This window comes from Pelodiscus sinensis, chromosome 2 (assembly GCF_049634645.1).
Source record: "Pelodiscus sinensis isolate JC-2024 chromosome 2, ASM4963464v1, whole genome shotgun sequence".
NCBI classification, from domain to species: domain Eukaryota; kingdom Metazoa; phylum Chordata; order Testudines; family Trionychidae; genus Pelodiscus; species Pelodiscus sinensis.
In genome coordinates this window covers 158,109,285-158,136,040 of record NC_134712.1, presented here as the reverse complement: position 1 = coordinate 158,136,040, position 26,756 = coordinate 158,109,285, and the positions used below count along the sequence as shown (strand labels likewise).

At 42.2% G+C, this 26,756-nt stretch overlaps 2 protein-coding genes across 6 annotated transcripts in view; both read right to left on the bottom strand.

Moving 5' to 3' along the window:
• Nucleotides 1-2,482: 2,482 nt before the first annotated feature.
• HUS1 (HUS1 checkpoint clamp component) lies at nucleotides 2,483-14,633 on the bottom strand. 2 transcript variants are annotated; one of them, XM_075921698.1, is made up of 8 exons: nucleotides 14,502-14,633; nucleotides 12,097-12,224; nucleotides 10,670-10,846; nucleotides 9,908-10,015; nucleotides 7,794-7,868; nucleotides 5,737-5,836; nucleotides 4,119-4,250; nucleotides 2,483-3,472 (listed from the first exon to the last, which is right to left on the bottom strand). In XM_075921698.1, exons 2-8 carry the CDS (start codon nucleotides 12,115-12,117, stop codon nucleotides 3,390-3,392), a joined length of 696 nt encoding a protein of 231 aa, XP_075777813.1. In that variant the 5' UTR covers nucleotides 12,118-12,224; nucleotides 14,502-14,633; the 3' UTR covers nucleotides 2,483-3,389. The 2 variants fall into 2 exon arrangements, with proteins under 2 accessions (XP_075777813.1, XP_006136406.1); XM_006136344.4 differs by lacking the exon at nucleotides 14,502-14,633 and adding an exon at nucleotides 14,327-14,481 and having other exon boundaries at nucleotides 2,489-3,472.
• A 6,697-nt stretch (nucleotides 14,634-21,330) lies between these two features.
• SUN3 (Sad1 and UNC84 domain containing 3) overlaps nucleotides 21,331-26,756 on the bottom strand; it is a 29,169-nt gene continuing 23,743 nt past the window's right edge. For all 4 annotated transcript variants that reach the window (XM_075921691.1, XM_075921694.1, XM_075921692.1 and 1 more), the window contains 5 exons: nucleotides 26,541-26,625; nucleotides 24,806-24,921; nucleotides 23,436-23,603; nucleotides 22,580-22,672; nucleotides 21,331-21,602 (listed from right to left, as the gene is read on the bottom strand). In XM_075921691.1, coding sequence (XP_075777806.1) covers nucleotides 21,456-21,602; nucleotides 22,580-22,672; nucleotides 23,436-23,603; nucleotides 24,806-24,921; nucleotides 26,541-26,625 — 609 coding nt within the window. In that variant the 3' untranslated portion in view covers nucleotides 21,331-21,455. The remainder of the gene's footprint in view (nucleotides 21,603-22,579; nucleotides 22,673-23,435; nucleotides 23,604-24,805; nucleotides 24,922-26,540; nucleotides 26,626-26,756) is intronic.

Below are 26,756 nucleotides of genomic sequence, written 5' to 3'. Positions count from 1 at the left end.
CCAAAGTTAACTTTTTGAACTAACTTCACCTAGGTCACTAGTGTTCCTCCCTGATTTCACCACAGGTTGCTTTTGCTAGGAGAAAGCTGCATACTCATGGGGCGCTATTTTATGCCTTGGCATCTAAAAATCAACCTAGTGCAAAAGAGCGGATTCCCAGAGAAATCTTATCTGTCTGACATATCTGGCTGTGAGGTGTTAAATTGTGCCCTGAGCTAGGAAACTAAGAAACAGCAACCGTAAGGCAAGCAGGAATCTTTCATATTTAATAAGGCTGCTTTTGGCATATTTTTTATCTCTCCCCCCTTCTGCTTTCAAAGCTCTTTCTTAAACTGAAAAGCTATGAACACCTGCAGTTCTGGGCACCTACAGTCAAATCCAGGGTGAGAGCAAAGCTGGGAAAAAGAGGGGAAAAACTGAAAAGGAAAACAGTGTATTTCAAGTTAGTCTTATGGGCAGATCAGGGAAGCAGGTCTCCTTCAGGAGCCATAAAGAAAACAAGGATGGATTCAAGATTTGCTATTACATTAGCTTTTCCCTGATTTGCTCTGTTCAGGACTTAAATCACTAATCTCTTCCTTCCATTTGCAAGGCTGTACTCTTAAGCAAACATTCACCACATCTGCTCAGAATCAGAGGAAACTGGTAAAAAAAAGCCCCCCTCGGTGAGAGTGAAGCAAGGAACAGAAGAGAAAGGCTCTGCAAAGGAGCCACAATCTCTCTTAGAACACAGGCTGAACTGAGAGGCATTCTCTTCAGATGGATGGGCGACAGTGTGCCTATTGACTCAAGGTCTACAGACGAGCTGTTGGGTACCACGTGGGCTAAGGAGCAGCAATATAGAGTATGTTGGCATCCACAAAGCCATGAAGGAGGATAAGTGGAAGACTGCTATGAGTCTGAATGTCCAAGAAATGGGTGGAATTTCTAAAGTTAGGTGCTTAATGAAGGAACTGGTTATTGCTAGGCAGTCACACTGCCTTGTATGTGATAAGCCTATGCAAATGAAACTGTATGCCGAATGTTCCTGATTGCTTCAACTTGCCATGCATAAAAGGGGCATGACAAATATTAAAAACACATCCAATAATCTCAAAAGATATTATGTCAACTTTATACATGCTATTTATATTTTTGGGAGCTAGTATGCTAGCTCCTTTGAAGAGGGTTACAGAGCTCCCTCTGGGAAGCAGAATTGGTGGCAATCAATGTTCCTTCTAACTTTTTACATTTATGTACAGAATAAATGTTGTTATATGCACCAAGATGAGTGTGTATGTGCACCACCAACAGAAACAAAAAAATAGATATACTGTATTTTTAATTACTCCAGGTTATACATTTTATACATTTAATTATTTGAGTAGTGAGTTAAGTGTAAGAAAAATAAAAATTATGAAATGCATAGATCATTCAAAACATTAAAATAACATACTTGGAAAGAATAAAATTAGAGAATATATGTGCATTACAAGAAGTACTGAGCAGTAACAACAAAAATGTAGGTGTTGGGACATGAGTGTGAAAGACTGTGCGTGTGCTGATTACTGAGGAAGTTTCTGAGAGATGTCATGTGCTCTCTTTAAGACACTCACTGAACTCTCTCTTCCTCTGTTCTGAGCCCTGTCTCCCCTCCTCAGCTCTGTGGAAATGGGAAGATGGGGAGGGAAGAGAGAGAGACTGGTAAGTATGTGTATGTGAGAGAGACAGTGTGACTGACTGCTGGGAAATCTCAGAGATCATGTGTTATCTCTTTAAGAAAGGCACTCACTCACTCACCACCTGCAGAATGAAATAGTTAAGACCTCAGACTACAGCAGCTCTGAGTCCTGAGCCAGGCTGTACCATCTCTTCCCTGTTCTTCAGAGATGAGGTATAGGGGCAGAAGAAATCAGCATCCCCCTACTTCCTGCCCTGCACAGCCAGCTGGAGAATCCCAGGAGCAACATGGTTGCAAAGCAACCAGGGGAGGGGCTTGTGTGACACTTGAATCTCTCTTGGGTGGTTATTACTTAAACTTAGAGGGACACAGATGCTGGCAGTGGAAGATAATTACTGCAGACCCTGGGATAGGTGAATAACTCCAAAAAAGTACCACACCTGTCTAGAACACAGAGGGTTGACAGGTAGACGTTCTTTGAAACTGTGAGGGGGCACTTGGGAAGTACCCATTGGGCTTCCCACGACTAGCTTTCAAAAAGCCTTCATCTGCTTGGCTGTGTCTAGAGTGCATCCCTTGTCCGTAAAAGGGATGCAAATTAGACATATCGCAATTGCAAATGAAGCGGGGATTTAAATCTCCCCCGCTTCATTAGCATAAAAATGGCTGCTGCTTTTTTCCGGCTCGGAGCTTTGCCGGAAAAAAGCGCCAGTCTAGATGCGGATCTTTCGGAAAATAAAGCCTTTTCCGAAAGATCCCTTATCTCTGAGGCTTTTTTTTCCGAAAGATCCGCGTCTAGATTGGTGCTTTTTTTCCGGCAAAGCTCCGAGCAGGAAAAAAGTGGCAACCATTTTTATGCTAATGAAGCAGGGGAGATTTAAATCCCCGCTTCATTTGCAATTGCGATATGTCTAATTTGCATCCCTTTCACGGAAAAGGGATGCAGTCTAGACACACCCTTGTGTATCAGGCAGAGACAGGGCAAAGTGCAAGGTTGAATTCTGAGCCAATGGGAATAGTCACAAATGTATTTGCAAAACTATGAGCCCACCATCAGTAGAAGTCAGAATCCCTGCAGAAAATCAGTCGTTGGGGAAAATTAGAAGTGGATGAATGCAGCAAAGAGACTTACTGCTGAGAGGGCTTGGAACATACGTGGCCCTTCAAGCCAGAGTGAGGGAGAGCGATCCAAGAGGCAAAATCAAAGAAAGAGTGGAAGGTGGCGAGGAATGTGATGGCCCTTAATTCTCAGGGGAGTTTATTTCAGTCTTTGCCCTGTTCCCCCAAGAAACTCTCTGTGATGCATCCATGTTGCTGCCTCATCTAAAGAATCCCCAAGTGCTTGGAGCTGAACTTGTGCTTATATCTGCTATGAAATTTTGAAGAGACATTCATGTTACAGCATATTCACTCATCTACTTGCTCAGTTACTGAGTGAAGCAAATCATACCTCGTATGAACTTCTACGATTTCCCTGCCCAGGACACTAGAAAGACCAGCTTTCTATATACTTTCACTTTAATCCAATATATGATCAACACAAAAATATAATCTCCTTGAAAACCAAGCTCTTAAAATAAGTCTATAAATATATATACATATGTAACAACATATTTAAATGTTACAGACCAAGAGCCCATCAATTTACAAAATCCCCACTTTTTATGCTTGTTTCATTCTTTGTAGAGAAATCCTCTGATGGTTGAGCTGCTGAGCTGTAGAAGAGTATTCATGCAAGTGCTGGGATGAAGTATTGAAGGGAAACCTCCTCATGAAGCAAAATAAAGTGAACAATCCTTTTGCTCACAATATCTGTAAAAGAGACACCATAAGGCTAGTTGAAAGGCTGGCACAAATACATGACAGTGCAACTTCTATATAGGTGAGATAGAAGCTCTGTTATCTTCAGAGGAAATGCCCGCTTCAGCATAATAAAGAGGTGATCCAGGATCCTCCTCTCACCAGGATCTGAGATGGTACTGAACGTGATAAAAAGTCCTACATCCTATTTCTACCCATCTGTAGCTATAATACACATTTAGGCCTAAACACACAAGAGCAGTGATTGTGTACACTGATAGAAAACATCGCTTACACAGATTTAGAAAAAACAGCCTTGAATGCACTGGGAAACCACTGGAGAAAAGAAAGGGTAGCCAAGATACCTATTTTTTAGAGAGTTGAGAATTTTCCCATTGGGTAGGATTGGATTTTCCAGCGGCACACAATTTGCGTGACTGATGGTTTAATTTAAATGTATGTGACTAAATTTTCAAAAATGGCTCATGATTTTGGGTGCTCTATTTCAGGCACTTTTAAAAGGTCTGATACTGAAGAATGTGGACTCTAAGCGCTCTCTGAAAATTAGGCCCCTGTTAGATGTCTCAGGCTGGCCACCTAAAAGCTTAAAACAGCAGTCTGAATAAGCTTCTCTTCAAGTCAGAGCCACTGAACTTACTGCACAAGGCTTTCGTGGGATTTACTTGCTGCCCAGCAAGTAGCTGCAGGAGCTTCCTAATGTCTATGCGTGCCTCAGCCATGCTCTCTGGATCTCTGTCTTGCGGAGAACTTTGTGAACCATCCTCAGATACTAAAATGAAATAAAAGAGGATTTTGTATCAGAAGTACACTTACAAGATGAGTATCAGCTTTAGGCAGCATAACCTATTTATATATAAAGTAGTGCATCACGGGTTGTCTTTTTTTTGTATCATGTAGGGGGAAAAATCCATTTTTTCTTAGAAAATGAATAACTGCAATCTTTGGATAAATTTCCCATCAGATCATGTGGTTACTTCCTTAATATAATTTATTAGTTTATTAAAATTCAAATGCTTGAAAAACTAAATCTGTAAAGAAAAGTCAACATCTATTTTATTTGAATTTAAAATTTGTTGACTATGTGTTACTTGTTAAAACTAGGAACGTTAAGACTCATTTTGTTTGTAAATGTGTAACCACTGAAAATTACATGTTTACACATGGTGAAGAGGGGGAGAGCAGCCTCCCTCTCCACCCCACCGCGCTGCTGCCTCTATATCAGAAGCAGTAGCATGCAGAGGAGGAGGGCAGGGGAAGGTGGCTTCCCGGAAGTCAGCGCTAGTAGGGAGCTGACTTTGAAGACGGCTTCCCCGCGAACCAGCTCTCGCTCCCTCCATGTACTGCTGCCTCTGTAGCTGTGAAGGTTAACACAGTGTCTCTCAACCAGTGAAGTCTTCTCAACGAGAGAAGTCTGGGGGGGGGGGGGGGGGGGGAAGGGGAGAGAGGTATGTCAACACAACTGAAAGTTGGAGAAAACTGAATTTTTGTTTAAGTTTTACAGCGCTTTATTATTTTTGTACTTTTTACACCCAAAAATTTCCTCACCTGCCCGGCTACGATTAAGTTGTTTAAACAAATGTGTTGCAATGGTAGAAAAAAATTTGGTCTGTCTGAAAAGTGTAGGTACTAGGGGTACTTAGAATTTTTTTTAAGGGGGTACTTACAATATGTTTTTTAAAGAGGTACTTTATAAAAAAAAGGTTGAGAAACACTGTCCTAACACATCCCTAGTTAAAACATTCTGAAGAGTGAATTTCCACAGTTATTAATAAGACCAGGACCTACAGTTATGTTTAAAAAAAACCAAAACCAATACAGTAAGGCTGTGTCTAAAAAAAAAACCTGTGCAGGGTTTTTTCGAAAAAAGTAGCCTTTTTCCGAAAAAACTTCACCTGTGTCTAGACTACAGCCGCGTTCTTTCGAAATTAAATCGAAAGAACGTGGCTTTTCTTTCGACGGCGGTACTCCTCATTTCACGAGGAAGAATGCCTTTTTTCGAAAGTGCTCTTTCGAAAAAAGGTATTCTTGAATGCAAACAGGGCTTTTTCGAAAGAGAGCATCCAGACTGCCTGGGTGCTCTTTTTCGAAAAAGCGGCTTGCTTTTTCGAAAGTACTGCTTGCAGTCTAGACGCTCTTTTTCGAAAGAGGCTTTTTCGAAAGTATCTTTCAAAAAAGCCTCTTTCGAAAGAGGCTTGCAGTCTAGATGTAGCCTAATATAAAACAGATATCTGGATAGTGCAAAAAGGGAGACATACCCCATGGAGGATTTCCAAGACCTTTAAAATGGGTTGTAACAGACACTAAATCAGTTTCTATTTTCAAATTCATTTCTCCATTTAGATTTGCTTCAAGTACCTACAAATAAGTAAAAATTTTGTCAACCACATTTTCCCTCTAAAAATAATTACATTATATTTAAATGTACATCTCATACAGGTTGCAGCAGCCTACTCTCAAATGCACCAACACCAATATAAGCACATAACTCTGAAGATACTACACTCTCCACCAACTCTCTCCTTGCTTCTGAAACGAGTTCAAGCCCCTACTCTGCAATGCCAGGTCTGAAAGTCTGCAGTTATTTCACAGTGCTTGACCATCTGCAACAGCTATGTTCGAAAAGGGACAATGAAACAGGGATAAATAATGTAAAACTGAACTTCCTAGCAGGGGTAATCAGATATAACTCAAACTTGACTACAGTCTGACAAAATACAAGGGATAAACTTTTTTGAAAAGTGCCTATTTGATATAGGACCTTCAATCTCATTTTCAAAACTGACTTGGGCACCGAGAAGCCAAAATCCCATAAACTTTCACTGAGGCATAATGTAAGTTCCTAAGTCCCATATTAAAAAATGGAACTTAAGTGCTTTTGAAAACTTCAGCTAGATTTGGTTTTTATAAGGTTTCACTCAAAAACTAATCTTTCTCATAGCTAACATCTGATGGGGATTAGAGAGTCGAGAGAAAGAAAAGGGGGTGAAGGAGAGGAGGTGGCATTATGTAGTTGCAGAGACATTCATTCATTCTCCAATATTTTTTAGAGATCTTTACAGTTGTGCTTGGCTCCTAGATACCATGTTCAAAAAATGAAAGGGAGAAGTGGCTGCAAGTCAGCAGCAAATTAAATGATCCCTATATTGCACACACAAGAACAATATAGATGGAAGTGTTGCCATTTACTCTAATGGGAGTATTATCTGGGCCAGAATTTTCAATATAATGGGACATCCTTTTGGATGAAAGGTGTTAGATGACTGCAATTTGTTTGTCCCTTTAGAGAGGTTTTGAAAAATTAATGTCATTGCTCAGAGCCTTTTCACAATGCATATCACACTTTTACTAACAAAACAAAGACAACCCTGCCCAAGAGAGCTATAAAAAGGGCAATTCTAGATATCTGTACCCTTTTGAAAGTGAAAGACTACATGATTTTTGTGCCTAAGTATCATTGAATGACAGAAGTGGTGAGCTCCTACCACTGCAATTAAATCATTCTTTTTGTTATCCCGAACTAAAAGTTTACTGTTATGCAAATTCTGCTAATAATACTGTTCCTAATGCTACTTGGCAATTCTACAGTATGTTCCTTCAAAGGATTTCAAAGCAGTTTAACAACAAACAGCATTTAAGACAAACAACGTTCCTGAGTGGAAAGTGAAGGATGTACTAGAATAATTCAATCCAACATTCATGTGCTGCTAGTCCAAGTATGGAATGCGACAGCCATTTAACAGTGCTTAGCAATGCTAGCCAACCATTTTGTATAAATGCTGCTAAGAATGCTTAGGCCGAAAGGTAAATCCTAGACCCCCAATTCTAGAAATATAGACTTACGCTTAGCTTTGCACCATGAATATTCCCACTGAAATCAATGAGACTGCGAACATTCATACTTTTAAGCATATGCATCAATAGTTGCAGGATGAGGGGCTCAGGTTGATCAATAAAACAGCATTAATTCTTATAACCAAAGTAGAAACTCAGCTGAAAGACCGTATGTGTGGCATCACATTTCTCAGTAACGTCACGCTGGAGCAATGGTTCAGTACTGATTCAGGAATAAGAGCACCACCTATCTTGAAGCACACAATGTACTTTTTAGCCCTGTAAAATAACAGTAACATTGAATCCCATCACTTTTTTCAACACATGGATGTTCTTTGGAGGTTACCCACAGAAGAACTAACCTGGTCCAAGAACGCTTAGCTTGCAAGATCTAACAAGCGATCACTATAGAAGGAAATAGTCTATGTAAGGGATCACCGAGTTCCTTTTTCAGAGTATTAGGAAAGATATTATAACTTACAATGCAATTGCTGAGATTTTTCATTCTTTCCACAACACTCTTCATGGTCTTCAGCACTGGTAAGTAAATACTGACCTACAAAAATCACATCAATTGCATTTAAAAATAAAATACACAGCACTGTGATATAATGTCACAAACTAAGAGGCCTAGATGGGATAATTGGTCATGCTTTACTTCTGTATTTATTTTGGACAGCACCCCAATTTCTATCAAGTACGGATGTGAGTGAGTAGTCTACTATCCGGTAAGCAAGCTAAAGCTAGTCCCTCGACCAGTCACTTCCCGACCTTGCTGCCTCTATTAGAGGCAGCAAGGAGGGGTGCCAGCTTAAAAGCTGGTTCCCCCAGCACTGTCTCTGCATGGGGTAGGAAAGGCAGGAGGGTAGCAGGGATCGGGCACGAGCTGGGAATCAACCAATTTCTGGCTCATGCCCAGTCCTGGATGCTGCACCTCTGCTTTTTAAATGTATTAAGAGCCTGTTGTCTCTTTTTACATTTAAAGCAATGGGTGGACCTGGTGCAAGCTGGCAATCAGCTGACCCGGCTTGCGCTAGGTCCCCCCCGCTGCACTTCAGCCTATTAAATGTATTAATAGCCTCCTGGCTCTTAATACATTTTAAAGGCTGGTGCGCGAGCAGGGAGGACCTGGCACAACAGGCTCTTAATACATTTAAAAGGCAAACCCACAGTGGGGTTAGTTCCCAGGCCAGGAGTTAACCCTGCTGCGGCTCACCACTTATCAACTAGTCGATGGAAAATCCATCGACTAGTTGATTACACTAGATTTAACATCTCTACTATTGAGTGCTTATTCAGCAAGGAGTGTACAACAGAATTGAAATAAATCAGTGAACCACCATGGAATAGAACATTTCCCTTACCTGATCACTCACTGGTTCATTCAGACCAGCATGCTGCCCTCCTAGCAATTGATAACACTTGAAAAGACGCAATTGTTATATTTTCTTTTCCCCTTATGTTCCTAATCGCTGTTAAGTGTCAACAGCAGAAGGTCTAGCCCAAATCATTTTTCAAAATATCTATCAGAGTTTCTGTTCCTCAGAGATAAGCATTCCTCTGAACTAGGGAGGGGATGGGTTTGTTATAACAAGAAACATCTAGAGCTGAAGGGAAAAATAATTCTGGATCCTATCAATCAAAGTAGAGTCATTATTCTATGGAGTTACACTAGTGAAATGGACAACAATTAATCCCTGTTATTTCCATGCTACATGGATTCAAAACTCCATTATTGTCCTCTTGTTTATGAAAGGTTTTGTACTAGGGATGTTAAATTTAGATTAACTGACTAATCGAGTAGTCGATGCAATTTGCATCGACTATTTGATTAGTCAATAAGGGTGCCTCCACCTTTGAAGTGTAGTAACAGGGCCATTGCTACACTTTAAAGCGGAAAGCGCTGCAGGGTGCACGGGGCCAGCAGGGGACTCAAGCAGACCCTCGCTGGCCCTGTGCCCCCTGCAGGGTTTCAAAGTAGCAGCACTGCATGGAGCCCGAGGTCAGCTGGGGACTCGGGCTGCACGCAGAGTTTCAAAGCAACAGACCCCGGGCTCCACACAGTCCTGTCCTTTGAAGCGCCCTCTCATCTCCCCTCCTCCAACTTGCTGCCTCTATCAGAAAGAGGCAGCAAGGGGGGAAGCGACTAGTCGACTCGTGTGTCAACTCCAACAAGCATTTGCTTAGGATAGTTGACTAGTTATTCACATCCCTATTTTGTACATCAAGTGTAGCAGACATGCTGAGCAGACAGAAACCAGTTTAAGATACATATCAAATGTGTTCTGATGACAGGATCTGTGCCATATAAGAATAAGGTCATTAAAAAATGTTGTGCAAAGTGAAAAACCTGGGCTGCTTAGTGGAGAGTAAAGAATACAAGTAGTCTGATGATAGCTCTGTGAAAAGTTACATGGTCTCCTGTACTGCAGGGGAAAAAAATCTATAATAATATTTCTGAATTACCCACAGTGACAATAATTGGGGTACCTTTTTAAGCTGTTTTTTTTAAAATTTTCAGGATATACACAGCCTGTTGTGTTTCACCTCGATCCTGTGCATTCAATGATGATTTAAAAAAAAAGAGTTGCTTACATCAAAGTCTGGGACACGGGGCTCTCGGAAATCATTCCACAGTCTTCTGGGAATAACTCCCACTGGAATGTCATGTGTCACAATACGACTACTGCTCGATAACGAGGGCTTGAGAGAGAAGAATAAAGTTCTTGTGGTTAAGGAACAGGATTAAATGTCAGGGAGACTAGATGTCTAATCCTGGCTCTGCCAAGTATTTGTGACTTGCCCTGAACAAAATAGTTAAACTTTCTGTGTCAAAACACAGGCACGATTATATGTTAAACAACTTAGAATCTGCTAATGAATGGTCTTACTGCAACGTAATGTAATATTAAAATCTTCAATGAGGCAGATATAAATGAAAAGAAAACAACACTAAAATAATTACAATTTTGCCCTATTACTTGATGTTACTTCCTGATATCAATGGGAAGGGCATGAAGTATTAACCAGGATTAAATCTAGCCCAACAAACAGAAAGAATGAAAGCATATGACACGGCAAAGGCAAACAAAAAATATATATAACTCATTCTGTACTATTTTATTCTTCCTTTCCCCCTCCAGAAAGTATCACTCACATTATGCTAGGCAGTTTCCAAACATAAAAGAAAACACGGTTCAGCCAATACAGTTAAAATAGTCTGAAATGCTGTTGGAAAAATAACCTATTTCAGGAAAGGATCATATAGACATTTAAAATCAGCTATTAGATTTAGGGAACATCACATTGTTTACTACATAATCCCCAAGGCCACTTGAAAAGCATTTCTGGTCTTACCAGTTCCACGGCTAATGTAAGACAGGGGCAGTGTTTGTTAGTCAATTTGATTTTCACTGTCTTGGCGTTCTGGGCTGTTTTTAAAGCTCTCGATAGGTTTTCAGGTGTCAGCTCCAAGTAAATTTCATTGTATTCTGCTGCTACTCCCTCCATCTGGAACTCATCAAAGAAGTTCCCCTTTAAAAAAAACATGGAGGGAACCAGAAAAACTGTTTAAAATTAAAATATGGTAAATCACCATATGACGAATTAAAGTATTGTATCATATATTCAGAACTAAATGTCTACAAATTAAAACTTCCCTCTGCTCTGTATGTTACAAAGCAGGTTCTGCAGGCTTAAAGGGACAACTGCATGGACCTCATGGCAAAATTAGGGCTTAACCTCTTAACTTCTGTCCCTAACATGCCACCTATCATTAATAAACAAAGTGGTTAAAATATCATCACCCCTAGTGCCACTGCACACAAAATCTGAACCAAAATATATGTAAAAGTCTCCCTAGAAACAGAAGAGGACACATAAAGAACAAGAGGGCCACAGGGGGTCAAATCAATGATCCTTCTAGCTCAGTATCCTGGTTATAGTGTCCGAGTTATTCAGTGGAAATAAACAGAAAAGGGCAATTTACTTAGTGATCCATTCAGGCCCAGAATTTGGCAGAGCGAAGTTTAGGGACAAAGCATGGTGCTGTGTCCCTAATTATCTTACCTAATAGTAACTGGCAGATTTAATCTCCATGAATTCATCAAATTCATTTTTGAACCCAGTTAGGGCCTTTACAGCATCCCATGGCAACGTTTCACAGGTTTCCTGTGAGTTGTGTGAAAAGTACTTCCTTATGTTTGTTTTAAAACTGCTGCCTATTCATGCCCTTGGGTGACCCTTGGTTTTTGTGTTATGTGAAAGGGTCAATAACACTTCCCTAATCACTTTACCCACAACGTTCTCCCTCCTCCTCCACCCTTAGTTGCCTCTTTTCTAAAATGTAACAGTCCCAATCTATTTAAGCTCCCCTCATCCAGAAGCTGTTCCATATTCCTCATCATCTCTGTTGCCTTTCTCTGCACTTTTTCCAATTCTGGGGCAATCAGAACTACATGCAGTAATCAAGATACAGACCCTACCATAACAAAAGACAGGACTATGCAGCACTTTAAAGACTAACAGGATGGTTTATTAGGTGATGAGCTTTCATGGGCCAGACCCACTGGCCCATGATATTTTGGTCTTGTTATCCTTCCCTTTGCTAATGGTTCTGCACGTTCTGCTTTTTTGATTGCTTATGAAATACATTATTACAAAAGTCTATACACCATTGTAGTCCCGCATAGAGTTTTAGAACAGCCACCTTAATATTAAAGACATTGAGAGATGTTTCATATACTATTAATTATGCAATAACAGCCTATTTCTTTGGCACATACCTGATTTAACTCACACCACATGCTGACCCCTCCATTTGCCACTTTATCAGAAAGGATGAAGTAAAGTTTGTCCACTGCAAGGCGTAGAGTGCATGTCTTGGCTAATTTGGCAATTGTGTTAATCACACCTATGGGATAACGTTTCATTAAATTAATTCCTAACACTTCTAGCATAGGCCAAAAAAGGGTTGCTTGCAATTTATGGTTTGCAGTTCAGTAGGAAAGAACATTATTAAAATAAATCTATGGAAAGTGGCAGCCCAAAACTTCTATATTTTGCTAAATTATCTTTTGGTTCTTTTCCCCCCCACACCCGTTCCCTCCACACTTTATTTTGTTTTGAGAGTAAAGGGAGATGAGGTAATATTTCTTATCAACTTCTTTTGATGAAAGAGACAAGCTTTTGAGACACATAAGAGCTCTGTGCAGGGCCAGATTAAGACCTTTAGAGGCCCCAAGCACTGAAAAGATTATGGTACCACCCCCCATATGTAATTCAAAATAAAAACAATACTATACTGTAAAATCTCAGGGTTTTTTTGGTTCCCCTACTTTGCTGGTGCCCTAAGCATGTGCTTAGTCTGCCTATTGGGTAATCCAGCCCTGGCTCTGTGGTTCAACAGTGTGTCTCTCTCATGAACAGAAGATGGTCCCATAAAAATATTACCTTACCTGACTTGTCTTGCTAATATACTGGGACTAAAAAGCTACAACTACACTGCACATAATTTTATTTTGTCACCTATCTCCTATCCCAACATCTAAACTATGAGGGTATGTCTACACTGCAACACTATTCCGAAATAACGTAGTCTGTATCTACACAGCAGTTATTTCAAAATAGTGTCAAAATACTGTCAATCTGGAGGACTTCTTACTCTGATTCCTGTAACCCTCCTATAAGAGGAGTAAGGGAAGTCAGAGGAAGAGTGGTCTATTTTGAAATAAGTGCTGTGTAGACACTCCCTAAGAAATCTGTGGTAGGAGCTATCTTCTTTATTTTTGTCTCTATACTGCTTTGCAAGATGCCCATTTGTTTTGGGTTCATAGGTGCTACCATTACAAACAGTAAACAAACACACAAACAAAAATGGAAGATTACAAAGAAAATCATTGGAACATAGGAACATGCTGTAGACTCATGGTCTGTCTACTGTATGATAGCCTACCTCCAGAAGTGAGCAAACACCTTGGAATATAGCAATCCCTTCTTCCCTCCCCATACTCAGAAATCCCCAGAATTCCTCACTGACATAATTCAGTTTTGGAGCATCACACTGGGCGCACAGGTTTGTTTTGCAACTTAGAAACTGCTAATGTGAAATTAAAAGGCGTATTAAAACTTGACTGATTTTTTTTCACATTGCAAGCTATAAATCTTTGTGAACACCATCATAAAGAAAAAAGTAAATACATGGATTTACTGGAAAACACTTTTGCTTAACAGAAAAACTATGGCGTTTGATCTGGATGTTATTCAGTCTGTGGCATCTCGTTATCTGGTCTGATCTACACAAGGAAAGGGACTGTCTTCTCAAACAGGTTTAAAAACTGACCTTATCATACTTTCTAGAGATACTCTCTATAATAAAATATATCAAGCCTGGGGAAGAACTAAGATGATTTCGGATCTGCAAAGAGCAGAGGCCATTTTCACAATTTTAAAATTTGCATTTTATTTATGTATAATTGAGCCTATTGGTTACAGTGCAACATGCCCTGAAAATATCCCAGATGGACAGATAGTCCCAGATCTGCCACTGAGGTGTTCTGAGAACTTCGGCAAGCAGTTGCACACATTTCTGTGCCTCGGTCTTCCCATTTGTTAAACTAAACAATGGCTTTTGGGAAACGATGTGCTGTGCAAGGGCCAAATGTGACACTGGTCTGTCAGCAGGCTTGGAAACTTCTCTCCCAAGCCAGCTAGCGACTGCGGATGTAGCTGCTTTACGTACAAAGCATTCTATGGCCAAGGACAGCAGCAGCCAGCAAGTCGAGGCTCATCAAGGGTCTGGTGCTTGCAAAGCAGCCCCGATTTACCCTGCCCGCGAGGATGCATCGCTCCCTGCGGTACAGGAAGAAGCCAGGGGACCCAACTGCACATTTCACCGAGACTTAAACACGCAGTGGGGGATGCGGGTTTTGAATCCCCCATTCTCCCAGCCCCGCCACAAACAGGCTCCCTGCCCGGAGCTCCCGCTGGCCCAGACACCCAGCCCGGCCCGCTCACGGGTGAAGTGGTTCAGGCAGGCGACGTCCACGATCTTGGCCCGAAACCGCATGGCTGCAGCCGCCCGGGCTGGAAGCAAAACAAACCCGCCCCGGCTGCGAGCCGCTCCGGGAAGCCCGGCCCCGAGCAAGCCAGTTCCGGTTCCCCTTCTCCCCTCCCCGCTGCCTCCTCTAACATGCGCCTGTGGCAGCCACGCGGTACGCGCCCGAGTCTCCCCGGCACTGGAGTCACTCCGGCGTCCCCCCGTGGTGGGGTCAGTAGAGCGCAGCTGGTGTAAAAGCGGCGCCGGTAGCAGCACAAAGGGGGTGTTTCAGAGAGCAATCACGCACACTCCGATGCACTCCTCTGCTGTATAGAGCTGGCAGTGATCCCTCTTCCCTTTCAAAAACAATGAAGAGCTAAAGGAAGTAGGGAAAAACTGGTACTACATATTAAGAGAGAGGGGAAAAACAACCTCTACCCATATAAAAAGGCAGGAGTTGGGAAAGCCCCACATAAGATTAGAACTGGCCCAAATATGAAAGGAAATAAGCATAAATTAAACAAAAGGGAAAATAGGTAACAGTTAAAAAAATGGAGGCTATACTTATGCTTGACTCTGCATTCTGTACACCAGTTTTACGCCGTTGTGAGTGTAATCACGAATTTACATTGGTATAAACTAGTGTGGCCATGTGGGGAACCAGGCCTAGAGAAAAAGGGAACAATAAACTGGGTATTTTTAAGAAAAGTTGCCTTGAAGGATAGGGAAAGCTAAATTATGTAATGTGAACACTAGATGGGGCTGGAGAGCTAGCTCACTCTTGGTTACAGTCTGATGGCAACCAGGAATGGTGAGTGGGCAGCATAAATGGCTTTCCTTCACCGCAGTGGGCCCCAGCAGCCTGTGGTCCACCTAGGTTCCACTTGTGGTCCCATGACCCACCTGTTTAGCTCTCCTCCCGCACACACCGTGGCACTGGAGATGCACACTTACCTGTTCCTTCCACTCTCCCAGCATTTTTGGAGTGATTTGCAGTGTTCCACCTCTGGGAAGGTGGGAGGAAGGGGAAGGAAGTGCAGGGCTCCAGTGCTCTGGTGTGTGAGAGGTGCATGGGGGTATATGAAACAATATGGTTTTTCAGTAGCCATTCTTGAAGGCCTGTAGAATATTGGAAGGTCTAACGTCTTCCTCTGCAGCCCGATTGAAAAGCAGCAGCCATTATCTGTAAAGTTTGGAGTCACATACTCACCTAAATTGCATTAGTGTCATACCAGGCTCTTAAGGAGATTCCATCTTAAGGGCACCCACTATCACCAGATAAAGAATCAGATCTCAAGATGGGTAAAGAAACAGCATTTCATCTGGCATTTCATCTGGCACACAGTAGTCGAGGTTGTGGAATCCTCATTCTATTATTATGGTCCTCACTCTCATACTGTTTCTCTGTATGATCTCTGTCTGGTTTTTAATTATTTCTGTCTGCTGTATAATTAATTGTGCTAGGTTTAAATCAATTGAAGTGGCAGAGTATGATTGGCTAGCTAATTCTGTTACAGTATGTTACAATTAATAAAATTTCAGTAAAATAATTGTTTACAAATAGTTAAGCAGGATTCAAGTTTCACTGTATAAACTGGAGTTCAAGAAGACCAGCAGGAAAGGGAAAAGGAAGAAAAGAAAAAGGAAAGACCTGGAAGAAGAACAAGTCACCTCCAAGACACAGCCCAAGACCAGAGCTGCTAGGATTCCTCTGCACCACCATGACAGGCCGTGCAACAACCAGGATCTACAGAAGACTGACCTTGCCTGGCCAACAGGGAAAGTTTGTCTGACTTTATCAGGATTGGTGAGCCTGGCACTGTATGCTTAGCATGTGTATTCTGCTTGCTTGGCAATTTTCAAAAAATAACAAGTGAGGATATTACTGTGTAAGGCTCTTTCAGTCGTAAAAGATCCTGCAAACTCGTGGGAAGTTACGCCCTAAGAATTGGATAAGTGTGAGCATTTAAATTAACAGGGTTACACCTTGAGCCCTAGGAATTGGGTAAAGTTGTGTGTCCCTAACATGTGGGAGTGACAGAGAAGTCTGTGCAGGTAACAGGGGAGAGAGGCAGCAGAGGGTCTGTGGGCTGCAGGTTGCCCGCAATCCTGATAAAAACAGGAAAACTTCTCCTGTTGGCCATGCAAGGTCAAGCTCATCTGGATCCTGGTTGTTGCACTGCACATCATAGTTGTGCAGAGTCCTGGCAGTCCTCATCTTAGGCTGTGTCTTGGAGGTGAGTTGTTCTTCTTCCAGGTCTTCCTTCTTCTTTCTGTTTCTTTCTTCCTTTTCCCTTTCCCGTGGGTCACAGGTTGCCCACCAGTCTCTGCATAATAATAATAAAAAACCAGCATTAGAGTACAAAAGGGATTATGCTGAGCTGACTCTTGGAATCATGCTTAAAGGCACAGGATCCAAGCTTGCTGCTGTTGAAAATGCTGTTATTATGTATTTGTATTCATTGTATGTAGGAATCCTAGTCATGGACTATGATTCCATTGTGGTAAGTGTTACACACAGAACAGTAAGACAGTCCTTACCTCAAGGAGCTTATCAGGGGTCTTGTATTCTCTTCCTCCCTATAGCTATCTGGGAAGGTGGTTCAGAGTGTAAAGAGGATGCCATGTAACAGGTGAAATAATTATAACACCAAGATAGAAGGAGAGAGAAAAAATCCTTCACCCTATAAGTTGGGTGGAGGAAGAGCTGTGGAATTTTACATGATAAACAATGACAATAGTGTGAATTTTCCAGCAGTAGGATCTTCAAGTAGCATAATTAAGCAACTCACCTCATGTGGAAACTCTCTATATCAGTTTTACATCATACATCAGAGGAGGCAGAGCCATGAGGCTTTAATAGCCATTCTTCTAGACACAATATATAACACTTGTCAGAAATGACAATGAGTTGCATGCTTGTGCTTAAATCACGTGGGCAAATGCTTTGTAGAACATACTGAGACAAACTCTGTTATAAATCAACGCATCTCAGGCCAAATCCAGGCTCCAACCCTGAGTCCTCTCTGGAGTTCCCATCCATGTAACACTAATCAGATCCCAAGTATCTTCCTTAGCAGCAGCCAGAGATCAATTTGCCACCAATGCCCACTCTCTGGGGTAGACTCCATGGTTCTCCCCCACTGCATTATCATTAGGGATGTTAAAATGCATTTATATTTGTAAATGTGTAACTGCTGAAATTTTCAGCAGTTACATGCAGAGGATGGTGGGATAGGCGGCAATCAATGCTCATAAGAGGCAGCAGCATCGGGGGTGGGCAAGCGGCTCCACAGGAGTCGGCATGCGCTGCTGCCTCTGATACAGAGACAGTAGCGCGGGGGCGGGCAGTCAAGCTGGCTTCCACCTGCTCTCCCCCAGCTGCTGCCTCTGTGGGTTACAGGTGGCTCCACAAAAGCTGGTACCCTTCCCCATGCGCACTGACCCCCATCTCTCTCCCCCATCCCATGCTGTTGCCTCTATATAGAGGCAGTCGGTGGGTCAGGGAGGCTGCATGTTACTGTGAAGGTTAACCGATGAGCCCAGGCTCATCAGTTAACCATGTACACGGGTACACACTGACATCCCTAATTACTATAAAAGATAGTGAGTGATACCACTGCAATGGGTGTAATATAAGAACGGCAATAATTGCCCCTGATGAAGTTGTGTTCTCCCCATATGAATGAGTTAGAGGAACCATGAAGGGTCTGGATACTCTAAAGAAACAAGCTAGCTCAGATCTCTTAAAATGGAACTGTCAGAGAGACAGGAACATCAAAGCTCAAAACTCCCTCTTCCCCCAAAGTCATTGGACTGTTCTAAATTTGCATAGGGATGCAGAGCCTCACAGCAGCTTTCACAGGATTAATGAAGAGCAAAAGTGTGCTTCAAGTCTATCTACACATGCCCTGTAACTAGTGCTGTATGCAAGTCCTTTGACTAAAACTGATTTTCTCCTTATTTTTTATTCTTTTTTTAAAAAGAATTTTGCATTTATATGTAGTATTATCTTCCAGTGCTATCGTTCTTTATTATTTTATCTTTTGTGATTCTATTAAAATATTTTAATGATTGTAACGTATATTAAAATAAATTCTTTCTTACGTTTTGTTTGGTTAATGCTGCTTACATTGGTTTAATATTGTATTTCTGTATTTAATTATGAAAAATGAAAACAATTAAACAAGAGACATGATAAATAGGAGGCAAAATGCCTGCAAAACCAACATCTATTTATTTTGTTTCTGTCAGCTGTTCTATGCACAACCCCATAGCTATTTTAGTAAAACAAGCTAGATGTAAATACGCCTTTAGTCTAAGAGCTGCAACACTCCAGGGATTAATAACTGAATCACGAGGGGGCCAATTCCATGATGTATTCAGTTTGCTCAACTCTTATTGAAGTAAATAAGAGCTGTGCTCTGCATTTTACAGGTTGGGGTTACAGTGATCTGAAAAACATTGCAGATGCTATTTGTATGCCATGGAAGCAATCTTTCTAACCACGGAGTCTGGTTGTTCAAATAGAGAAAAACGCAGTGTCATACATTCTTTCAAATTTGCAATACCTAACTTAGCCAAACTATCACAATGTTGTTTCATGGTCATTGGCTGCATTTTTGAGAACTGTCAGGGACTTTGGAAAACATTATACAGGAGTAACGCATATGGCAGATATATTAAAAAAAAAAAAAAAAGATTGGTACAGGTGCCTCCTTGAGCTTGTCATGAAACTAAGGGTACATCTATACTGCAGGGCTATTTTGAGATACCGGAGGTCTCCCAAAATAACTACTTTGTGTCTACGCAAGCCCCCTGGTATTTCAAAATATTTTTCAAAATACCAGGTATGCTATTTCGCCATTCTGGTAAACTTCATTGCACGAGGGATAAGAGATGGCTCAAAATAGCGTGTTATTTTGAAATCTGGCGCTATGTAGATATGCCAAATTTCAAAATAAGCTATTTTGAAATAGTTTTGAAATAAGATACGCAATTTGCATAGCGCAAATTGTGTATCTTATTTCGAGTTTAGTGTGCTGCGTAGATGTACCCTTACTCTCTAGTGTCACAGATAGGTAGTAACTAAGCTGAAATGCTATTGCTATTGATTAATATTATTGGATGAATCCTCTGGGAATAGAAAATGGCATGTCTCAGAGTGCATTAAATCTTAGAGGAGTGAATGCCCGATATTTGTATAAAATCAACTAATAAATCAAAAACTAAGGGCAGAGAGAAGCTGAAGAGAAAAGGGTAGGGATATATCATAATGTATATGTCATCTGAAGAAGTGAGTTGTACCTACAAAAGCTCATACCATCTAGATTCTACATGCATTGTTAGTCTTTAAAGTGCAGCTAGACTATTTGTTATTTTTTAAGTGTTTCCTGTTACAGACTAAGGGTATGTCTACACTACCACCCTAGTTCGAACCAGGGTGGTAATGTAGTCAACCAGAGTTGCAAATGAAGCCCGGGATTTGAATTTCCCGGGCTTCATTTGCAAGTTGCCGGGCGGCGCCATTTTTAAATGTCCGCTAGTTCGGACTCCGTGCCACGCGGCTACACGCGGCACGAACTAGGTAGTTCGGACTAGGCTTCCTATTCCAAACTACCGTTACTCCTCGTGGACTATGGAAGGGGGGGCTGTGAGGGGTCTGGGATGGGGTAGAGGGGGGATGCCACCCCAGACCCCTCATAGCCACCCCTTCCGATAGTCCGGCTCTGCCCCAGGCGTCCCCGATTCAGCCGCTGCTGGTCAGTTTCAGCAGCGGCTGAATCAGGGACGCCTGGGGCAGAGCAGCTGGGGTGCTGCTGGGTAGGTCCGGTAGCACCACCCTTCAGCACTGCGAGACCAACCCAGCAGCACCACAGCTACTCTTGGGGACGCCTGGGACAGAGCAGCTGGGGTGCTGCTGTGTTGGTCCCGTAGCGCCGCCCCTCGGCGCTGCGGGACCAACACAGCAGCACCCCAGCTGCTCTGTCCCAGGCATCCCCGATTCAGCCGCTGCTGAAACTGACCAGCGGCTGATTCCAGGAAGCCCTGGGCAGAGCAGCTCTGCCGCAGGCTTCCTGGAATCATCCGCTGGCCAGTTTCAGCAGCGGCTGCCTTGGGGACACCTGGGGCAGAGCAGCTGGGATGCTGCCAGGTTGGTCCCGCAGCCACGAGGGGCAGCACTACGGGACCAACCCGGCAGCACCCCAGCTGCTCTTCCCCCGGCTTCCTCTATTCAGTTGCTGGTCAGTTTCAGCAGCGGCTGAATCAGGGAAACCGGGCGCAGAGCAGATCCAATTGTCTGGCAGCCAGAGTACTTCCGGGTTCCTGATGGTGCCGGACCATCAGGAGTGTAGGAGCACTGGATGCCAGACCAATGGAGTTTTTACTGTATAAGCTTCTCTTCCCACCAACAGGAACATACAGGCTTGGATGCTCAACAGTACTTAGACTCCTAACTTCCTTTGAAATAATGTTAAAATGAAAGAGGAGATTGGGAATGCACCAGGAAAAAAATAGCATCCAACAGGCCAATCTTCAGATGGTGTAAATTGTTAATGGTTAAGTCATCAGAGGTAGGGCAGTTTACACGAACTGAAAGCTTAAGGGGTAGGTGACGGTTGAAACTGTCCATGATAAATCACAGTCTATGAATTCAGAGCCCCTAATTCATACTGTGGGTCAACAGAGGATAAAGAGGAGTACCACATGGAACAATTGAGAAAGCTTTGACAGGAAATACAAAGAGTCCATCTCTAAAGAAGAAGAAAAAAAACACACTACGTTTTCTCTGTAAAAACTTAGATTAGAAGATAATCCATACAACATAGTTCTATCTCATTACCTCTTTGCTCTAATTCAAATTTCCTACCTCTGGCTATTTCAGAAATATTAGACAAATGCTATTTATTCACCATATGCAGTGTACCTTTTTCTCTAGAAAGAGTAACTTTTTGAAGAATAAAAACAATTTTGCCAAAAATATTGTTGGTTGCTATTTTATTTTTCTATTTTTGTCTTCTATGACACTTTTTCACTTGATTGATGAAGCAGAGTGATCTTAAGAATTTCAGTTTTAGTTTGCTGGTGTTATTTCCATTTGAGTTCCTAAGGTATTGGACTCTGTTGAAAGAACTCCTGGGCATTTTTTAGATCTCCATGTACCCTGAATCTATAAATGCAGGTGTATTCCGGGTGGCCCCAATTGTTCAGCACTTTCAGTTTCACATACCGCATGAATTCAGGAAGTTCATTCTAAAAGGAAAGAAATTAAAGCTATTTCTTTTTTTTACTGTATGTATCTCTCGCTGCTGGTTAACAATTAGCATAATGCACAGGTGACTTGTTCACCACTTTACTCTTTGCCACCACATGAAATCATATCCATAAGATATGAAGATGTTTACACCTCTACTAACTGTACTTTAAGTTAGTAATTATAGATACATGGACACAGAAGGGATAATCTGCTTCAGTAAGCAAAGTAACTCTATAAAAGTTCTCTTCTCTTTCTAGAGGTAGACTCCACCACATACATGCAGAAATCCCACTGATATCTAGATGAGGTATGTGTACAGAATTTCTATACAGACAAGCACTTACATAGTCTAGATTTATTTTCAGTAATCCGTAACAAAATATTTCTTGACAATTGTTGTTAATGTTTAATTTTATGGACCAATATTCTAATGGTATTTGATGTGTTTTCTTTGTATAAGCTTAAGGGCAGATTACCCAAATTCATTGCAGGTAACATAGCAGCAATAGTGCTGCAGAAAAATGATTAGTTTAAAAGCCACCATTAACAGAACTGGACTAGGGATACGTCTACACTCAGCGTTATTTTGAAATAACAAAGTGCGCATCTACACAGCAAGCCGTTATTTCAAAATAATTTCGAGATGGCGGACTTCTTACCCTGACTTCTGTCACCCTCATTTCACAAGGAGTAAGGGAAGTTGAAGGAAGAGTATTCTTCCTTCGACTTCCTGCTGTGTAGACAGCACCGAAAGCTGAGTTAAGACACTCCGACTTCAGCTACACAACTGACATAGCTGAATTTGAGTCTTTTAATTCAACTTTTGCCCTGCAGTGTAGACACGTCCTAAATTACAATCCTTTCCATCCAGGGCTTGCTCTCCAGATGACAACTATAGGGAAGCTCAAACAACTCCCTGGTTCTAACAATAGAATCCATCTATCTCAGTCACTTTCCCTACACCTTAATGTACCTTCAATTGGAATGTCTGAAATAAATCTCCTTCATGGTTATATAAGAACTGTCCTAAGAAAGTTCCTTGTTCCTCATCTTCCTCCTTCAGACCCTGCAGAAAAACATAGGCATAGAGGAAACAAAGTTGTGGACATCCAGTTACAACAGATTTAAATGTGTTTTCAGTTCATACAGACACAACAAAAAGCATGACACAATATCCCAGAAGCACGGTAGTTAGCTAAAGCTGTAAAACAAGGATCCTTGTAACACAATCCATTCCCAAAGCCATGTTTGGTCATGCTGGTGGTATCACAGGATGTCCAAAAACCCAAACACTAATGGTATACACATGAAATATTTAATTCATGTTCATAAACTCAAGATGTATTACAAATATTTATTTCAAATGCATCTCTAAAGTTACAAACACCAGAAGAAGCCCAATAGCAGTGGCCTACAAGTTACCTCTTTCTGTTTTGGTTAATTAATAGTCACAATAGTCCTGTGAGATAGGGAAACAAGTATTATCCCCATGAATACATGAAGACATTGAGTGAGTTAATGGCAAAACAAGGATTAAAAATCTGGAATTACCTGTACCCAGCCCTGTGCAGAGTCCTCTACACCATATTACTTGTAAGTAGCATGTTGTCACAGCAGGTTGTGCAGAAATGAGAGTGTCTCATTTTTAATAGTAAATAGAATTACAAGGATTGTGCTGATAGCTACATATATATCTTACTCCCTTCCCACAACATGGAGTGAGCTATAGAGGTAAAGGAAATATCGAGAACGTGCTTTTTCCCTATATTTTCCCCATACTTGCCCCTCCCCTTAAAAATCTTATATAAAAAGCCAAGGAAGATGCTCACATAGACAGCGAAGTCCTTAGGAGCACTGGAGATTTCTCCTGTAGGGGAGATTTTCTTGGAAATGTGCTCCATTGTAACTGCTCTTGGAATTATTTCCATAGCCAGTTTGATGAGAGTTTCACCCTGATTTCCTGAGAAAGGCCAACAGTCCCCAGGGTAATTACTGGGCTAAAACCAGAACACAAAACAATGATTGGTTTAGGCAAGTCTGTGGCTAACAGTGTAAATGGTATAATTCCACTGACATCAGTGGAATTCCTGAAATCAGGGATTCTTTTGGTATCTTCAAATCTAGTTTTTAACACACCAGTGAGATTTAAAAACTCTCAAATAATCATAAAGTTCATATGTATAAAATCTCATCAAAATTAAATATTATATATTGTTTAATACTAAGAATAAATACTAGTTCCATGATGATGTATTTAGATTGATTACATTGGCTGCACCACTCATAGAAGCTAATAAAAGCACTACTACAGTAAACTTCCTATAATCTGGCACCTTTAGGACCCAGGGCGTGCCGGATTATCAAATATGCCAGACTATCAGAAGGGGGGGCTATGAGGGGTTTGGGGTGGGGTGGGGGGGATGCCACCCGAGACCCCTCATAGCCCCCCCTTCTGATAGTCCGGCTCTGCCCCAGGCATCCCCGATTCAGCCGCTGCTGGTCAGTTTCAGCAGCAGGTGAATCAGGGACGCCTGTGGCAGAGCAGCTGGGGTGCTGGCGGGTTGGTCCCGTAGTGCTGCCCCTCGGCGTTGCGGGACCAACATGGCAGCACCCCGGCTGCTCTGCTTCAGGTGTCCCCAAGAGCAGCTGGTGTGCTGCCGGGTTGGTCCCGCAGCCCGGACGGGCAGCACTACAGGACCAACCCGGCAGCACCCCAGCTGCTCCGTCTCCGTCTCCCCGATTCAGCTGCTGGTCAGTTTCAGCAGCGGCTGAATCAGAGAAGCAGGGTACAGAGCAGCTCCAATTGTCCAGCTGCCCCGAGCACTTCCAGGTTCCCGATGGTGCCGGACCATAAGGAGTGCCGGAGCATTGGATGCCGGACCAATGGACTTTTACTGTATTATGATTCGCTCTTTCTCCCTGCACTTATGAGTCATGTTTATTCTCAGGTCCCAATTCTTAACTCTATTACTTTTATTCCTCTCTTTCCCTCATTTTTGTTGTGGTGCCAACCTGCATTTGTCTGTAAAAATGCCATGATAAACAGCTTGCCTTCTTTTTCCAACCAACCCTCCCTGATTTTCAGACCGTAGAAAAGAACAGGGAAACACATGGAGAATGGTAGTAGGAAAAGGAGTCCCAAAAGGAAGAAAGGAAAGGGAAAAGGAAACTCTCAAGACGTTTTTATTTTGGTTTCTACCTGAAGAATAACTTCTGGAGACTTTACAAAAACCAGCATTGGAAATGATAACCAAAAAAATTTTCCTCCATTATGACGGTAGCTCCTGGTAGTTCTGGACTGAATAATGCTGGCACCTGAAATTAAAATATATTAATGAGATAATATCTCGTATATAGCATTGTATGAACCCGAAGAAGAGCTCTACGTAAACTCAAAAGCTTTTCTCTCTCACCTACAGAAGTTGGACCCACTTTGCCTTTCTAATGTAGCAGGTATTCTTAACAACTAGCCAATTAGCCTGTCATAAGACGGGATTTTCAGGTCTCTCCTCTACGTCAGTCTTCTCTCCTGAGCCTCCGGTCTCTCGCTCCGTCTCTCTCTCTCTCCCCTCCTCCTCCGACTGCCTCCCACCCTCTCTCTCTCAGCTCTCCTCCGCCTTCTGCCTCTCTCTCTGTCTCTCTCTTTCTCTTCTCCTCCCCGTCCTGCCTCTTACTTGGGGGACCGCGTAGCCCAAATGGCCATTTGGGCGCCGCACTCCCCGTGCTGCATGGGGGGTGTAGAGCCCAAATGGTCGCTTGCGCCACTTGCTCCCACGCAGCGGCCTGGCTGAGCAGTGCAGAAGTCATCCGAGCGCCACGGCGGGAGGCGAAGGGGGGAGGGGTGGTGACATTCACGGCCAGGGGGCAGGGCCTGGAGCCACTGTCACGCCACACGTCACCGCCCTGCCCCCCTTCGCCTTCCGCCGTGGCGCTCGGCTGACTTCTGCACCGTTCAGCTGGGCCGCCGCAGGGGAGCAAGCGGCACAAGTGGCTGTTTGGGCCCCTCACTCTCCATGCAGCACGGGCCGCCCAGAGGGAACAGCCAGCATTTCAACAACAGCGCCACCCAGAGGGAACTGCCAGCATTTCAACAACAGCGCCACCCAGAGGGAACAGCCAGCATTTCAGGCAACAGCGCCGTCCAGAGTGAACAGCCAGTGTTTCAGCGTTACAGACTCACAGACACTGGGCTACTATATATATGATGAATAATACAGAGAATATTTAATGACCAACACCAGGTGTTGGATGCTTAACTCCTAACATGTATGGAACGAACCCTCTGTAATACAATTATAATTTATGTGCGTGACTATTTCATATTGAACATGCACGTGACCCTCAAAAAGAAATTCATTATTAAACAACTCTTTTATGTGACCCAATCAACATACACCAGCCATAATTCTCATAGCTCTCTCTCCCGCATATGCTTACTTTCATATATTCTTGTTAAACGGGCATGAAGGAATGTTGGTACAGCTTTCCCCAATGGTAAATCATAAGAATATTAGCTCTTACTATACTTTGATCAGAACAAATACAGGTTTTTGACTGATTTCTAACAACAGTACTGGTCTCTCACTTATTTTGTTCCTCTCAATAGTAACATGCCATGGCTAATTAAAATATTCAAAACTGATAATAGGCAATGGGTAATAAAAGTTGAAAACAGACAGTGATTAATGAAAACAATATAAAAATAAGAAATAATTTTAAAAAAGGCTTGGAACATTGACAGACTATGTAAATGCATAATTTTATTATATTATGACCCTTTTCCTCTCTGCCACTTCCCTCCTACAAAAAGTGACATTCACTTGTACATCATGTCTCAAATGGTAAGCTCTTTGAGGCAGGGACTCTGTCTTCCTATATATTTGTACAGTGTACAGCACAATGAAAACCCTGATTCTAATTGCAAATAATAATACCTGCTGATTTTAGGGCATAATCAGGCATTTGGACTTGGTCTTCATCCAGCTTTTCAAGTACTTTATTCAGCATCCTTTTCACGGTCTGTGAAGGAATATAAAAGGTAAGGACTGTGAGAAAGAAAAGGACTTTGCAAGTAGCATGCACACCAATTCACCTACACATCAAAGTATGTGTAAAACAATCATGAAATAACCATTGTGTTAGGCTATGGT

Bases quoted from the DNA above. Each gene is read 5' to 3' on its own strand.
- HUS1 (XM_006136344.4), bottom strand. From the start codon at position 14,378: ATGCGGTTTCGGGCCAAGATCGTGGACGTCGCCTGCCTGAACCACTTC. The intron at 10,847-12,096 runs GTATGTGCCAAA...TTTTTTTTAAAG, and splicing joins TGTGGTGTGAGTTAAATCAG to GGGAACTTCTTTGATGAGTT. The intron at 3,473-4,118 runs GTAAGTTCAGTG...TCTCTTTTACAG, and splicing joins TCCCACGAAAGCCTTGTGCA to ATATTGTGAGCAAAAGGATT.